Here is a 16,375-nt window from a genome sequence, read left to right on the forward strand (position 1 = left end):
GAAACCTCTGAATAACGGACACTAATGAGACATGAATTTTTGTCCGCAATTGAGAGGTGTCCGTTACAGAGAGGTTACAGAAATTTAATATTTCACAATGGTAAATGTATGCAGTAATATACAGTAACTGCATTATGTATGAGCGTAGATACGTAAAATTCAATATGAAAATAGCCTATTCTATTTAGTACGCATTTGAATTACTGGGAGGAATGAAGGAGAAATTCATTTCTTAAATAATATTATTACTGGGGAATGTGTTCATATATTAGTTCTTTGGATGAAAAGGCAAGTTATTGGAAGTGCATATGTTTATTGACCCAGTTCCAATCACAAAGAATATCCTCTTAGTGAAAGTGAAAAGAAAGCCGGGAAAACCCAAAACTCAGACTTATTCCATTGTCATAAGTAAAAGATAAATGTTACTTTTCCAAAAAAGTAAGAGAGCAAACATTGCTCGTTGAAAATGTTATTGTAAAACAAACATTATTTTGTTATTTAAGAAATTGTCGGGAAAGATGCAAGGCCCAGATGAAAAAGGACTAAATTTGTTAAGGAAGGGAAGATTTTTCGCGTAGAATTCTTGGCCTTACGACTGACCTGTATGAGTGTTATTACTTATTGAAGGTTTTCTAGGATTTCCATCAGAAAACAGTTTATTGCGGGCATAAACAAAGAAGAATTTCAAGTTCAGCTTGAAGCTGTTCTGTTTGATGGTTCACCAGGTCAAGACTCATGATAGATACACTTGCGGGGAAAAGACTTTTCTGTCTACTGTAATATATTGCGGGACCGAGAATAATTCCTGTCCGTTATGAAGAGGTTATTGAAAGTTTTGGGCGAAAAAGGACTGTCCGCGTCCATATCTGAGAGTGTCCGTTAAAGGGAGGGTTTTGTTCCATAAGAGAACATATAAATTTGCCGGGACAAAAAAAAATCTGTCCGTATTATAGAGGTGTCCGTTAAGGGAGGTTTTACTGTACTCAGCACTTTTATATCGCAACTATCATCTGTATCATCATTTACTTTTGATTTGAGCTCCCACCAAAGATAAATACTAGACTAGTCGATAGAGAGGTTGACGTCATACCGCTGCGGGCTAAATATGATAGAAACAGCTAAGTAGCATGTATCATTTTCTGCAACAGTGAATTTACCAGATACTTAGCAAACCCACAAAGTGATGGAAGGAAAATAAAGCTGTTACAATTGAATCATTTCTTCGAATAATACTGTGAATAACATTTCAATTTTAAAAAAAAGAATTTTAGGAAAACTAAAAATGGACCAAAAGATTGTGATTTTAGGCAATAATTAGTTTCTGGATCAGGGGCCACAAAATATTTGAACGGTCCCTAAATCAAGATTTCGTATTTTCTACGGAATGAGCACATACTGGGTTAAGTGATCATTTGGGTTTGGTTACACTATATGCAATTCTCCAGATATAAGGCCTACAAGAAAATTTTTGATAGAAATATATTGAATCTTTTGGGCCAATTCGATCAGGGGTCACAAAATTTTTGAATGTGCACTAAAATCGAGTTTTCGTATTTTCTACGGAATAAGCATATCATACTGAGTTAACTGATAGTTTTTTGTTGGCTACACTATATGTAGTTCTCCAGATATAAGGCGTACAAGAAAATTTTTGTTTGAAATATATTGGATCTTTTGGGCCAATTGGGTCAGGGACCACAAAAATTTCAAAACTGGCCCTAAATCAAGTTTTCGTATTTTGTACGGAATAAGCACATCATACTGAGTTAAGTGATCATTTGGGTTTGGTTACACTATATGTAATTCTCCAGATATAAGGCCTACAAGAAAATTTTTGATTGAAATATATTGAATCTTTTGGGCCAATTCGATCAGGGGTCACAAAATTTTTGAATGTGCACTAAAATCGAGTTTTCGTATTTTCTACGGAATAAGCATATCATATTGAGTTAACTGATAGTTTTTTGTTTGGCTACACTATATGTAGTTCTCCAGATATAAGGCGTACAAGAAAATTTTTGATTGAAATATATTGGATCTTTTGGGCCAATTGGGTCAGGGACCACAAAAATTTCAAAACTGCCCCTAAATCAAGTTTTCGTATTTTGTACGGAATAAGCACATCATACTGAGTTAAGTGATCATTTGGGTTTGGTTACACTATATGTAATTCTCCAGATATAAGGTCTACAAGAAAATTTTTGATAGAAATATGTTGGATCTTTTGATCCAAAAAGGAAACTGTGGTATGCTTCGTAGAGCAATGCTAGGCGTAGAATTCGCCAGTAAGTACCATAGGTGTCCAAACTCGCGAGCCCGACGCTCGTGAGCTCGGCACTCACGCTCAACCGGGCTCGGTCTCAATAATGTAGCGCGAGCCCGAGTGAGCCCGAGCCCCAATGAAATAAGTGAGCGCGAGCCCGAGTTAACCCGAACCCACTTGAGGTTAGTGAGCGCGAACCCAATCGAGAGAAGTGAGTGCGAGCCCGAGTGAGCGCGAGCTCAGTTAACAGAAGTGATCGCGAGCCCGAGTGATCGCGAGCCCAGTTAAGAGAAATGAGCGCGAGTGCGAATGAGCGCGAGCCCAGTTCAGAGAAGTGAGCGCGAGTGCGAGTGAGTGCGAGCCCAGTTGGGAGAAGTGATCGCGAACCCGAGTGAGTGCGAGCTCAGTAGAGAGAGATGAGCGCGAGCCCGAGTGAGTGCGAGCCCAGATAAGATTAGTGAGTGCGAGCCCAGTCCAGAGAGATGAGCGCGAGCCCGAATGAGTGCGAGCTCAGTTGAGTGCGAGCCCGCGCTCACTTCACACTCACGTGGACTGATTTGCTTTAGAGTCAAAAAATAGGAAATTCATTCCATGTGCAGAATTGTAAAGGAAGAATTAAACAACTTTACAAAATGAAAAATCACATTCTTGAGGTCTGAGCTGTCATTTTATTGTCCAGAGAACTTCAAACACCTTTCGATAGAGAACCGACTTTTTCATGGCTATTATGAGAGGATGGTATTTGAGGCAGGTATTTGTTTTTGTTGTTTTAGTAACAACTTCCATGACCCAAGTTTTTTTTTGTGTGTGTGCGAGATCATAGAATAAGGAAACTACTTGACCTTGCGAAGTAGGAAATTTATTTACTAACAACTAATGAAGCTGTGCGTTCATAGAAAAGTCGAGCGAAATAAGTATGTATTATTTAATTATAGCTTCTTTAAATCCCAATAAACAAGAGTAGCTCTTAGAAATGTTGATAACTTGCATCATAATGGTTATTCAGCCCATTAATTTATATGAGGAAACAAAGAATTTAAGCCAGTTAATTTTACTGACTACTTCTTCTTGGGATCTTTAAATGTATTCTATGCGAAATTTAACCACTGTATTATGTAATTTTAATATATATAAATAAAAACTAAAACAATATAACATTGAATGTTTTTAAAGCAAGGAACCCTTAAATAGGCCAGAAGAAGAAATTATTAAAATTGAATGAGTAAAATCTCGTCTATTTAAAAGAAAAATACTTCCTCATATAAGTTAATGGGCTATTAAAAAAAGAAAGATAATTCAACATCAAAAAAAAAAAACAAAAAAAAACACACACACACACACCTCCTTTCATTAGTCTTTTTTTGAAAGCTACCGTACCCTGAAACGATGGCGTGTCGTTTGTTGCAACCAGAGTTAAAAGTGAAGGAAAACAATGGGGGACGTCATCTCCCACTTCCAAAAATATCTATGGCGTCCCTCCACTTCCTAAAAAAATATAGTGGACAAAGATAGGCACAAGGGATGACATGACGTCATGCGTTCCTCAACCTTTTCAGATCAATTTTTACCCCTGGTTCCAACTCGATTTTGATGTTGTTTGACTTTTATTAAAAACAGACTCCAAATTGAACTGAACCCGCTTGATATAGACCGAGCTCACAGAATGGGTAAGGGCAAAAATAGACCGATCATTGTTAAATTTGCATACTACAAAAGGAAAGAGGCCATACTGAAAAATGCATATCGTGCCAAGGGGACACCTGTGCGTATAAGTCAGGATTTTTCCTATAGAATTAGAGCCATTAGAAGAGAGCTCAATGAATACCGGGTTCAAGCCAAGGCACGCGGACAAAGGGTGCGAATGCAATTCGATAAGTTGTATATTGATGGGAAATCTTATACTATCGAGGACCTACGAAACACAAATGACAAAAATCTAAGTGATACAGTTGGTGTGTGTTCAGTGAGTGTGAACAATGGAGACGCTTCAAAAAAATTCAGCAGTTGCAGGTGCTTCTTGTAGTTTGTGATCACCTGCAGAACCTGTGGGGGTGAGTGATGAAGAGTTTCCAGCTTTGAGACAAACAATGAATGCAGTTCGAAGGGGCAGAGGTCAACCACGCCCTGGAGAAAGAAGCATCCCTTGACAAACAAGGGAGAATGACCTTCAACAAGGTAAGACTTCTCAAAGTGAGTGCAGTGATGTGTTATGTAATAATGACAGCAAGTGTGTTGTAGATAACGCAAAAAATGATAATTTTCTAATGTATTATATGAATGCGAGATCATTTAGGAACAAAGCATGAGAGTTTTCCAGCAACATTTCATTGAACAATTATGATATCGTAGCAATAACAGAGACCTGGTTGTCTTGTGATTATTTTGATTCAGAGCATTTCGATAACAGATACCTACTGTATCGTAAAGATAGGGACTATAATACAAGTGGTAAAGCAAGGAGGGTGGGGTGTTGCTGGCAGTACAGAACCTGGAAGTGAGCCAAGTGACTGTTACTGACCAGAACCCAGAAGGCATTCTAGTGAAAACCATGGTTAATTACAAACCGCTTTATATCTGTGTTGTGTATTTTGAACCAAACTCACATCTATCATTATACGAATATTTTTTTCATTTTATCGAAAGTAATTGTACGAAGGTAGCACTATTCTCCTTGTAGGTGATATGAATTTGCCTGAAATAACTGGAACAAACTTTGATTTTCTGCAGTCAACGAGTAAATCCCAAAGTCTCTATCATTTTATGTTATATCATGACATGGAATCACTCAATAATGTTACAAATAGCTTAGGGAGAACATTAGATTTAGTAATAAGTAATCTTTCCAATATCCATGTGTTTTTTCGGATGTGGGTTCCTGTCACCACGGCATGGCGCGTCCTCAGGTTGCGGATCGAGGAGAAGGCCTCTAGATATAGAGGTTAGCTGCGAATACACTGAATAAGCAGTCGCGGACAGACGACTAGGAGTGGTCCTCCAGCTTGGGGGTTTGGGTAAGGCTAACACCCTCATCCTGTAAAAAAAGGTACTTGTTCAGAAACATTCACAAAAGCCTCGGACAAGGACTGATAACTTGGCACGACATCAGGAAAAGAAAATGGACATGAGATTTGGAACATGGAATATTAGAAGTCTTTATAGGGCAGGCGCGTTGAAATCTGTAACGAGTGAGTTAGAGAAATACAGGATGGACTTAGTAGGAGTTCAGGAAGTTAGGTGGGAAGGAAATGGATCTGAGAATTCCGGAAATTTTACGTTCTTTTACGGGGAAGGAAATAAAAATCACCAGTTAGGAACAGGGTTTTTCGTTCACAAACGAATATTACCAGCAATTAAACGGGTTGAATTTGTTACTGACAGACTTTCTTTCATTACTCTTAAGGGACGGTGGTGTGATATTATTGTTTTAAATGTACATGCTCCAACTGAAGATAAGGGTGACGATATAAAAGATAGTTTTTACGAAGAAGTGGAACGGATATTTGACCAACTCCCGCGATACCATATGAAGATTCTATTAGGGGATTTCAATGCGAAGGTAGGACGAGAGGATATTTTCAAACCGATTATAGGGAACGAAAGTTTGCATAAGGAAAGTAATGACAACGGTGTTAGACTCGTGAACTTTGCAACATCCAAAAACCTAATCGTGAAGAGTACAAAATTCCCACATCGCGACGTTCATAAATACACTTGGACATCACCAGACGGAAAAACACATAATCAAATTGATCACGTTTTAGTAGATAGAAGAAGACAATCTAGCATAATTGACGTCCGGTCGTTTAGAGGGGCTGATTGTGACACTGATCACTACCTGGTAGTAGCGATAATAAGAGAGAGATTATCGTTGAATAAAGGTAATATTCAATGTCCGAAAACGGAGAGATTTAATTTAAAGAAATTAGAAGAGAGCCAGGTAAGAGAGGAATACCAGATTGAAGTTTCGAATAGATTCGCGGTTTTAGAAGACTCGGAGTGCACTAGTGTTGAGGATACTTGGATTGAAATTAGAGATAGCATTAAAAGTTCAGCAATAGAAAAATTGGGACACGCGGAAATACGTAGGAACAAACCATGGTTCGACCAAGAATGCATTAAACTAGCAGAGAAGAGAAAACAGGCAAAATTACGGTGGCTACAAAATCCGAATGAAACAACTATACAAAATTTCGCAGATATCAGGCGGGAAACTTCCAAAACTTTTAGAACAAAGAAACGGGATTTTTTGAAAGCTAAAATTAAGGAACTTGAAGATAATAGTAAAAATAAAAATATTCGGGACATGTATAAGGGGATCAGCGAATTTAAGAAAGGCTATCAACCTCGTGCTTATATATTAAAGAAATCTGACGGAACAGTTCTCACCGATACGGATAGCCTCTTAAATAGATGGAAAGATTTCTTTGACGATTTGCTGAACACGCAGTCAAAAACTAATGTGCGTGGAGAAAAGGAGATACACACCGCAGAACCGTATATTCCAGAACCCAATCGAATAGAAGTGGAAGCCGCTATAAAGAAATTGAAGAAACACAAATCTCCGGGTGTAGATGAAATTCCGGCCGAGTTAATTTTAGCTGGAGGCGAAAAATTGTGGAACAAGATACACAAACTCATTCTCCTTATCTGGAACAAGGAAGAATTGCCACAAGAGTGGAAAGAATCAATCATTGTTCCAATTCACAAGAAAGGCGACAAAACTGACTGTAATAATTATCGAGGCATCTCTCTTCTGTCAACATCCTATAAAATCCTTTCAAATATTCTGTTAGCAAGATTGACCCCATACGCAGATGAAATTATTGGAGATTATCAGTGCGGATTTAGACGAAATCGATCAACTATCGACCAAATATTTACCATTCGCCAAATACTCGAAAAGAAGTGGGAATACAATACCCCGGTACATCAACTATTTATTGATTTTAGAAAGGCTTACGACTCGGTTAGGAGAGAAACATTATACAACGTTCTTACAGAACTTGGAATACCGAGAAAGCTAATTAGATTAATTAAGATATGTTTAAGTGAATCCCAAAGTAAAGTCCGGGTAGGAAAATTTTTGTCCACGAGCTTCCACGTCGAAAATGGCCTGAAACAAGGAGATGCGTTGTCGCCATTATTATTTAACTTTGTGCTGGAATACGCCATAAGGAAAATCAAAGATAGCAACCAGGGCCTAGAGTTGAACGGCATTCACCAGGTTATGGCATATGCTGATGATGTAAATTTAATAGGGGATGATAGGAGAACAGTAGAAATAAATGCAGAGATCTTATTAAACGCTTGCAGGGACATGGGCTTAGAAGTAAATGCAGAGAAAACTAAATACATGGAAGTGCGTCGGGACCGTAATACGGCAAATTGTGGAGGCGTTAAAATATTAAATAATGCTTTTGATAAAGTGGATACTTTCAAATATTTAGGATCAATATTAACAGACGAAAATCATATTCACGAAGAAATTAAATGTCGACTAAAAGCAGGGAATTCGTGTTACTATTCGGTTCAAAATCTGTTGTCGTCGCGAATTCTATCAAGGAATTTGAAGCTTAAAATATATAAAACGATAATCATGCCTGTTGTTCTGTATGGTTGTGAAACATGGTCGCTTACTCTGAGGGAAGAACATAGACTGAAAGTATTTGAGAACAGGATCCTGAGAAGAATATTCGGACCCAAGAGGAACGAGAATGGGGAATGGCGGAAGCTTCATAACGAGGAGTTACATAGTTTATACGGTTTACCCAACATTGTTAGGGTCGTCAAGTCTAGGAGGCTTAGGTGGGCGGGTCATGTAGCTAGAATGGAAGAAAGTAGAAACGCTTTCAAAGTCTTGACTGGTAGACCCATAGGAAAACGACCATTAGGAAGACCTAGGCGCAGATGGGAGGACAATATTAAGATGGATCTCGCAGAGATAGGAATACAAAGTAGAAACTGGATGCAATTAGCTAAGGATAGAAGTCATTGGAGAGCTTTTGTGAACGCGGCACTGAACCTCCGGGTTCCATAGGCCATAGAGTTAGTTAGTTAGTTTTAGTTAATCTTTCCAATATAACAGTAATAAGAGAACCACACCCATTAATTAAAGAAGATAATTACCACCCATCTATTTGTATAAGCTTTCCGCATGTTAAATCATCTAGAATAAAAAAACAAAAGAAACATATTTGGTTTCAATTTTAAGAAAGGAAATTATGATAATCTCTATAATGAGTTAGCGAGAATAGATTGGCAATATCTAAACGAATATACGGATCCAAATAAAGCAGTAGAAGAATTCTATAAAGTAATTTATGACATATTTGAGAAGTGCATTCCCATGAAAAGGCCAACGCAAAAAAGGTACCCTTGCTGGACTCAAACTGATGTTATGACGTAAATTTCATTCATAAACATCTTTATTGAGCTTTCATTAACTTCTAATTTTCTTTGGTGTTGTTTTAACAAAATACATGCTATAATCAACGCATACTTTCAAATTTTCAGTTTTAATACTCTTAAACTTGGCTTAAATTAAGAAATATTCATATTTAATGTATTTTAGCAGGACAATATCCTTTCAAATACATAATTAAAAGTAGTGGTTGCTCCTGAGGGAAGTCATAAAGTTAAAAAATTAAAGTTTTCTTGCTTCAAGGTAAGGGGAAAAAGTAATCTAATGGACTTAGAAAATGCAGACTCGAATGGGAACACTATTGTGGGACTCCCGGTTCCAGAAAAACAAGTAAAGAAATCTAATTAAGACTATATCATCCTGGTATTCATTGAGGTGTCATGTCTCTTAATGGGCCTATTTTTTCATCGGAAGTTGGAAACGTAAAGAAATAAAGAAACTACTCCAGAATTAACTTTAGAAAATATTGCTTGTTTGTTAATACAAACTATTCACTCCCTGAAATTCTAGATAGAGGCCAACAGGCTATACGCTCCCTTGTTTATGTTCATGGATGTACATGTATTACAATATGTTATTGTATTTCACAAGCCAAGAGTAACAGAGCCATCTAACAGTCTGATGATCATTTGGCCGAGGGACCCGCGAGCAGAATGTATTAATTGCATGTATTACTTGCAGAATTTAGTCATAGGAGCCACACTGGTTTCCACAGGGGAACATTATGCTGCTAAGACGGCACTGAATAGTAGATTACACTCTAGCGCGGGACCCAACTGGGAACAATCGGTCCAATCCGCTGAAGTCCGGCCCTGATTGTTGTATACAACAATTAATATAGTAGGGAAGTTTTCTTCTTTTAGTTTGAAGCAACAAAAAGTCTTTTAATTTTTATCGGTGTTACTTCTCTTACAAGCCCCCTCCGATTAAAAGTACATTTTAAAAAATTAGAAAATATTTTTCTATTTTTCCTTTTCTCTATATATAAAAGTTATTGCTCTGGAGGTATACACTACCAACATTTCTCAAAAATCTCTAATTTTTAGTGCTTTGATTAGCACATCCCTGTAGGATAGGCCGGAATTCCTGCAAGTATTACTGGAGCCTATGAGACCATTGATATTTCAATACCCACTAAAGTACTATCGTTTCGTTGTGTTACATTCAAACCGATATAAAGGGATCAGATAAAGTTCCCTTTTACCTTTTGGTTTGCTTTTAGCTTCCGCAGAGGTAGCTGTTTTATTATAAAATGGTTTTAACAAGCACTTAGAGTCACTGATATCAGATCCTGTTACTTCCTTTACCAAACGTTTAGCAGATTTTCGGGAAACGTTTAGCTCTTGTTATTATAAGTTCTGTAATTTCACGAATGTTGAATACCTGTAATGTCTCCCTAAATTTCTACTTCTAATTTTACTTCTAATTTTACTTCTAAAGCTGTCTTCTCACAAAAATATAAATAAATAAAAAAAATAAAACCTAAGAATCTTTGTGTTAGTTAAAAACAAGAGGTATCTATGCGTAATGTGGGTGTTGGACATAAGCTCACCGGCAAAAAGCTCACCGACAGTCTCATATTACAGTGATGGACAAAAGCTCACCGATAGCAAACATAAGCTTCCTTGAAGGACTTGTAATAAAATTCACCGAATGTTGAAATTCAGGTGTTAGTTACTTCCTAAGCAGAAAATGGAGCTACTATCTTATATGACTTATCTATCAGGTATAAAATAATAATAATAATAATAATAATAATAATAATAATAATAATAATAATAATAATAATAATAATAATAATAATAATAATAATAATAATAAGGTCGTTGCGGAGTTGCGTTGTATTAAACGTGGTCAGACCTTGAGGAACTTGTATTAAAATGCCCTGGATATTAAAATCTAGCTTTGGACTACAATTACAAATAGGCCAAATAACTCGGTACAAAGTAGAGCTACTAATGTCGTATAGCAGTTATCAGATATCAGAATAAAATAGGGATGTTGCAAGTTTAATGTGTGAAGCATGGGCAACAGTAAGCCTAATTTTGGCCCTGGAAATTTTCGAACCAAATTTTTCTTATAAGCCTGACAATTCATCAACTGCATTAAAATAATTTCATGATAAGGCATGAGTACTTACATAATAGAATTTTCTTGCTAACAGGACTGGTGATTTTTTTTTAAATTTTACGAAATCATCATACTCAGATAGGCTTTGCTTCTTAATGTTGCCGTCGTGCTTGCAGATAAACACTCAAACAAGTTTCTTTCGTATTTACTAACACTAAGCTTTTTTTTTTTTGTTCATAAGTTGTTTTGACCTTAGTAAATAAGAAAGAGATTCATTTAATGAGTATTGGTCTGCACGTGTGATGACAGCCTTAAGACTTGAAGTCTGCAACACTCTTAATATTTTATTCTGATGTCTGATAACTCCTATATGACGTTAGTCATATAGCCTATTTTCTATTGAGGAACTAGGCCTACTAGTAGTCAAAGCCCAGATTTAAATATCTGGAGTATTTTATTTCAAGTTCCTCAAGGTCCGTCCACGTTTAATACATTAAACCCTGCAACATCTTTATTATTTTATTTTTATATCTGACAACTGATATATAGCATTAATAGCTCTATTTTCTACTGAATTAGACCTACTGCTAGTCAAAGTCTAGATTGAGGCAAGTGAGCCCAATTGAGGCAAGTGAGCGTGAGGCCGGGTGAGCGCAAGCCTAGTTGGGAGAAGTGATCGCGAGCGCGAGTGAGTGCGAGCCCAGTTGGGAGAAGTGATCGCGAGTTCTAGTGATCGCAAGTCCAGTTGAGACAGGTGAGCGCGAGCCCGAGCGAGCCCAGTGGAAAATGGCCACCTTTGGTAAGTACTAGTGTCATATCTTCGGCAGAGAACTAAGCGTTTTAGTATTTGCCCATCACGTTCTATAGAGGATCATTCCATTGGTAACTCAGTAAATTTCAGAATGTGTCACATGGCAGGCACGCACCCAGAAATTTTTGTTGGGAACGATCTAAGCTTTTGAGAGGGGGGGGGAATTCCATTACTACAAGCCAGTATGTCTCTGTGGTATTGAATGGATATTAGTGGATATTATTGTGCACTCGAAAAGACAATAAGACCTATCCACCTATATTTTCAGAAAAACATATATAACTAGGTTGAAAATGAAATCATATGAAATCTTTGAGTTTATCTTCCCACGATTATGCCAAGGGAGACAGATGATTAATACAAGTGATTGATGACGGAAGAATTGGCGGAATGAGAAAGTGTGAGGAAACAGGAATAGCCCGGAGAAAATCCACGAAAACGATGTTGTCTACGAGAAACTTACTTGCTCGGGGATCGAACTAGGGACCCCACGTACCAGAGGTAAGCGCTTTACCACTGAGCCACGGTGCCCGTTGAGTACAAATGAAGTGTAAGATCAAAATTTTTCATGGTACATCAATCATTTCCCTGTTATTGAGAAAGGGCATGAATATATGTTGAGTTAGGAAGTCTTATAGGGGGAGGGACTGGACCTGGTGAATCCCCTGTGGGTGTAATGTTTCAATTGTTAAAACATGCTCCTTTGAACCTACTAGAATCATACAAGTTAAACACAAAAATATCTCAGCTATTTTAAAACAAGTATTACGATCTCGCTCATGCAGTGTATGAAATATCAGTATTGCGCCACATGTGTTCGTTTCGTTCCACTACCACTCAGTGTACAATTGATATATACTATGCTATGTACGTATATCAGTATTGAGAATGGCGAAAAAGAATGTTAAACAATGATCAATGGAAACTTACCCATGTCTGAAAACCGAGCAATTTTGATGTAGAGATGTGTTTTCAGAGGGAAAGTGCTAAAAGGTTGTATCAGCCAAACACAATCAAAGGTCTTAGATCCAACTGAAACCATATTTAACATGGTTATGGCTCCACCTAAATCATTCACTATTCCGCCGCAATCTGAAAAGAAAATAACAAATGTTATTCATTGATATAAACTCACTCAAAGAGAGCAACATAATAATTATATGTATTATAAGTCTCCACATGTTGTCATGTTGTCATATCATGAATAAAAGAACCGTAGAATTCCAAAACTCTATTTCTGCGATATTTTAATAAACAAACTATGCTATTCTGAACTATACATATAGTTCGTTTAAGAGTTTATACTTGTTTAACTTCGTTTAAAAGTTTATACTTGTTTAAGAGTTTCAGTTCGTTTAAGAGTTTATAATTGTTTAAGAGTTTAAGTTCGTTTAAGAGTTTATACTTGTTTAAGAGTTTAAGTTCATTTAAGAGTTTATACTTGTTTAAGAGTCTCAGTTCGTTTAAGAGTTTACACTTGTTTAAGAGTTTATACTTGCGGTCCCGCGTAGCATAGTCGCTAACACTCTCATCTTTAGTGTGAGCGGTCCGGGGTTCGATTCCCAGTGGGGACACTCGGTCAAAAAATTATAAAAGATTTTTCAGGCCAACCATCCTGAATGCGGTTTGCCTGGGTTTTGCTCATTTACACCAGGCAAATTCCGGTATAGTACCTAACATTCAGGTCCCAGGCAGCTTCCTTTCTTCCACAATTCTTTCTTTCTTTCCTTTCCTCGGATAGTGTGATCGTCGAAGGACGTAAACCCTTATATGTGTGATGGGCTAAAAATGGCCTTAGATGCTGAGAGCCCAGAAATGTGATTCCTAAATCCTAAATCGCTAAGAGTTTATACTTTAGTTTCGGGCAACGATAAGACATAAGAAAGTATGCTGATCCTTAAAAGAAATACGATTTCAATGGATTTAAACGTTTCCTACTTGTAAAAAAAGGAATTTTTCCTATGTCCGTCTATTCGTCCTGAAGTATTGCATTCGCCTACAAATCATATTCTTCTAACTATTCAGACCAAATTTAAACATATATATATATATATATATATATATATATATATATATATATATATATATATATATATGTGTGTGTGTGTGTGTGTGTGTATGTATGTATGTATATAAAAGTAAAAGTGACTATACTTGTGACTTAATAATTCTTGAACCACCCGCCCGATCTCAATCAAATTTTCAACATAGATGAGGTTCTGCCTTGGGATAGATTTTATCATTTCACTTAGGGAAAGGAGAGGGGAGATATTTAAAAACGATCGAAGATGACCGATATTAGTGTGGAATTCACAGTTTTCGGAGATGAGATAAGGAGTTGTACATTTAAAGTGTTTATTTGAACCCAGCGAATTAGGTAATCGACACTAGTATTCCATAAATATAAATTTTATTAATAACACTGCAATATGTCTTCTGACGTTTGGAGCGAGGTTTATCGAAACGATTTTCTTTAAAAAAAAGTGACTGTTTATAAACAATGTTACAATATGGCACAAGTATTTCTCATGGAAATATCCAGAAGGGATAGTTAATTTCTGGGAGTGAGTTTTCTCCAAAGTTTTCTGAAAACGTCTATTATAATTTTGTTTCTATTTCATAAATAAATGATTTAGTAACAATTAGAACATGGCTTGATTTAATTTATGGAATGGAAGCGAGAAGATTTAGCGATTTTGTCCGTATGTTTGATTGGAAAGTCTGTTGTGTTGTACGGTTGCGAAACATGGTCGCATACTCTGAGGGAAGAAGGTAGACTAAACGTATTTGAGAATAAAATTCTGAGACGAATTTTTGACAAACGAGGAATGGGTAATGGCGGAAACTTCATAACGAGGAATTGCATATTTTATGACGTTTATAGAACGTGGATAGTGTCAAGTCTAAGAAGCTAGGTGGGCAGATCATATGGCCAGAGTACAAAAAAGTAGAAATGCTTCCAGACCAATCGGAAAACAACCGTTAGGAAGACCTAGGCGCAGATGGATCTCACAGAATAGGAATTCAAAATAGTCGCTAACGTTCTCGCCTTCATTGGGTGCGTTCCCGGATTCGATTCCCGGTGGGGGCACTTGGTCGAAAAAGTGTAAAACGCTTTTTTCAGGCCAGCCACCCTGAATGAGGTTTTCCTGGGTTTTCCTCATTCGCATCAGGGAAATGCCGGCGTGGTACCTAACTTATAGATCTCAGACAGCTTCCTTCCTTCCCTTTCCCCGGCTAGTGTGCTCGCCGAGGGACGTCATCTCTCAAACGTGACGGGCCATAGATGCCGAAAGCCCAGAAATCTAAATCCTAAATCCGCTTGAGCTTCCAGTTAAAATGTTGAAAGCGTTCCTACTTTCTTCCATCCTGGCTACACTATCAGCCCATCTGAGCCTACTAAATTTGATGAACCTAACAATGTTTGGTAAACGGTACCGGTATAAATTATGCATTCCTCGTTATAAGTTTTCCGGCATTCCTCATTCCCGTTCCTCTTGGCTCCGAATATTTGTCTCAGAATTTTGTTCTCAAATACTTTCAGTCCCTGCTCTTCCCTCAAAGTAAGCGACGATGTTTCGCAACCGTACAGTACAATAGGCGTAATTATCGTTTTATATACTTTAAGTTTTTCTACAGGCTTCGCGAAAGAAAGATTTTGGACTTAATAAAAAACACGAATTCCACGCTTTTAGTCAACTATTAATTTATTCGTGCAGATGGACTACTTTATACAGTATAAACATTTATTCAATTTCAAAAGATTGAAACTATAAATGCTATGTATTTTACTTTTGAAACCCTGCAAAATGTATATACAGGGTGTTTCTAAACAACAACAGCAACGTTTGGAAGATGATTCCTGACACCAAGAAAAGTATGGATTAACGTAGGTGAACAAATGCTTCCATTCGGAATTATAGGCTGCCAAAAACATGAAAAAATGAACTTTAAAGGTCCATAGCTCCAATACTATGGAACCTACTGTAGTTGGGTCAAAATTTCACTTAGGAATTAATATGTGCGCTATGAAAAATACGTTTCAGAATCCCTGCGGTAGTCACGCTACAATTTTTATAGAGGGAATTTGGCTGCGGGCATATAATTTGAAGTACTCACCAAGTATCTGTATAAAAATTGTTGCGGAAGTACCACAGGATTCTGAAACATGGATATTTGGAAAACGCATATATTAGTTTGTAAGTGAAATCTTGTCCCGATTACCGTAGGTCCCATAGTATTGGAGCTATAGACATTTAAAGTTTTCTTTGATGTTTTCGGCAACCTGTAACTCCGAAAGGAAGCATTTGTGCACACAAGTTGGTCTAAACTTTTTGTCGTATTTTGGTGTCAGAAATTATCTCCCAAGCGGTGTCGGTGTTGTTTTGGAACATCCTGTATAATATATATAAGACTGAAACATCCTGTATAATATATATATGACTGAAACATCCTGTATTTAAATAATGAAAAGAAAGTGCAATGGAAAACTTCATACAATATGTATAATAGAGAAATACCTACCTAAACTAGGAATAGTTGTAGAGTTAAGTTCAATGGGACCTGTAATGAGATTACAGATGATTATTAGTTAGGAGCTTAATTATGTGCTAATTAATTGGAGCATTCTCAGATTCTAGTTTCTTCAAATTTCAGTGATTACGTGAACTTGAGAATCTTATTTACAGAGGTGGTTGCTCTGATAAAGTTTACATAATAGAAAAGGTGAAGGTCGAACAATTTGCCACCACTACATCCTGCATTGTATATCAATTACTGTAATACCATTTGCTTTCAAACTTTGAACACT

At 37.0% G+C, this 16,375-nt stretch overlaps 1 protein-coding gene across 1 annotated transcript in view; it reads right to left on the reverse strand.

The window, feature by feature from the left end:
* Positions 1-16,375, reverse strand: part of Culd (CUB and LDLa domain) — a 170,098-nt gene that overhangs the window by 77,061 nt on the left and 76,662 nt on the right. Inside the window, exon 9 of the mRNA XM_081745400.1 lies at positions 12,496-12,657. Within this exon, the coding sequence (XP_081601526.1) occupies positions 12,496-12,657 (162 nt within the window). The remainder of the gene's footprint in view (positions 1-12,495; positions 12,658-16,375) is intronic.

Source organism: Thermobia domestica, chromosome 18 (genome assembly GCF_964235325.1).
Source record: "Thermobia domestica chromosome 18, izTheDome1.hap1.1, whole genome shotgun sequence".
Lineage (NCBI taxonomy): Eukaryota > Metazoa > Arthropoda > Insecta > Zygentoma > Lepismatidae > Thermobia > Thermobia domestica.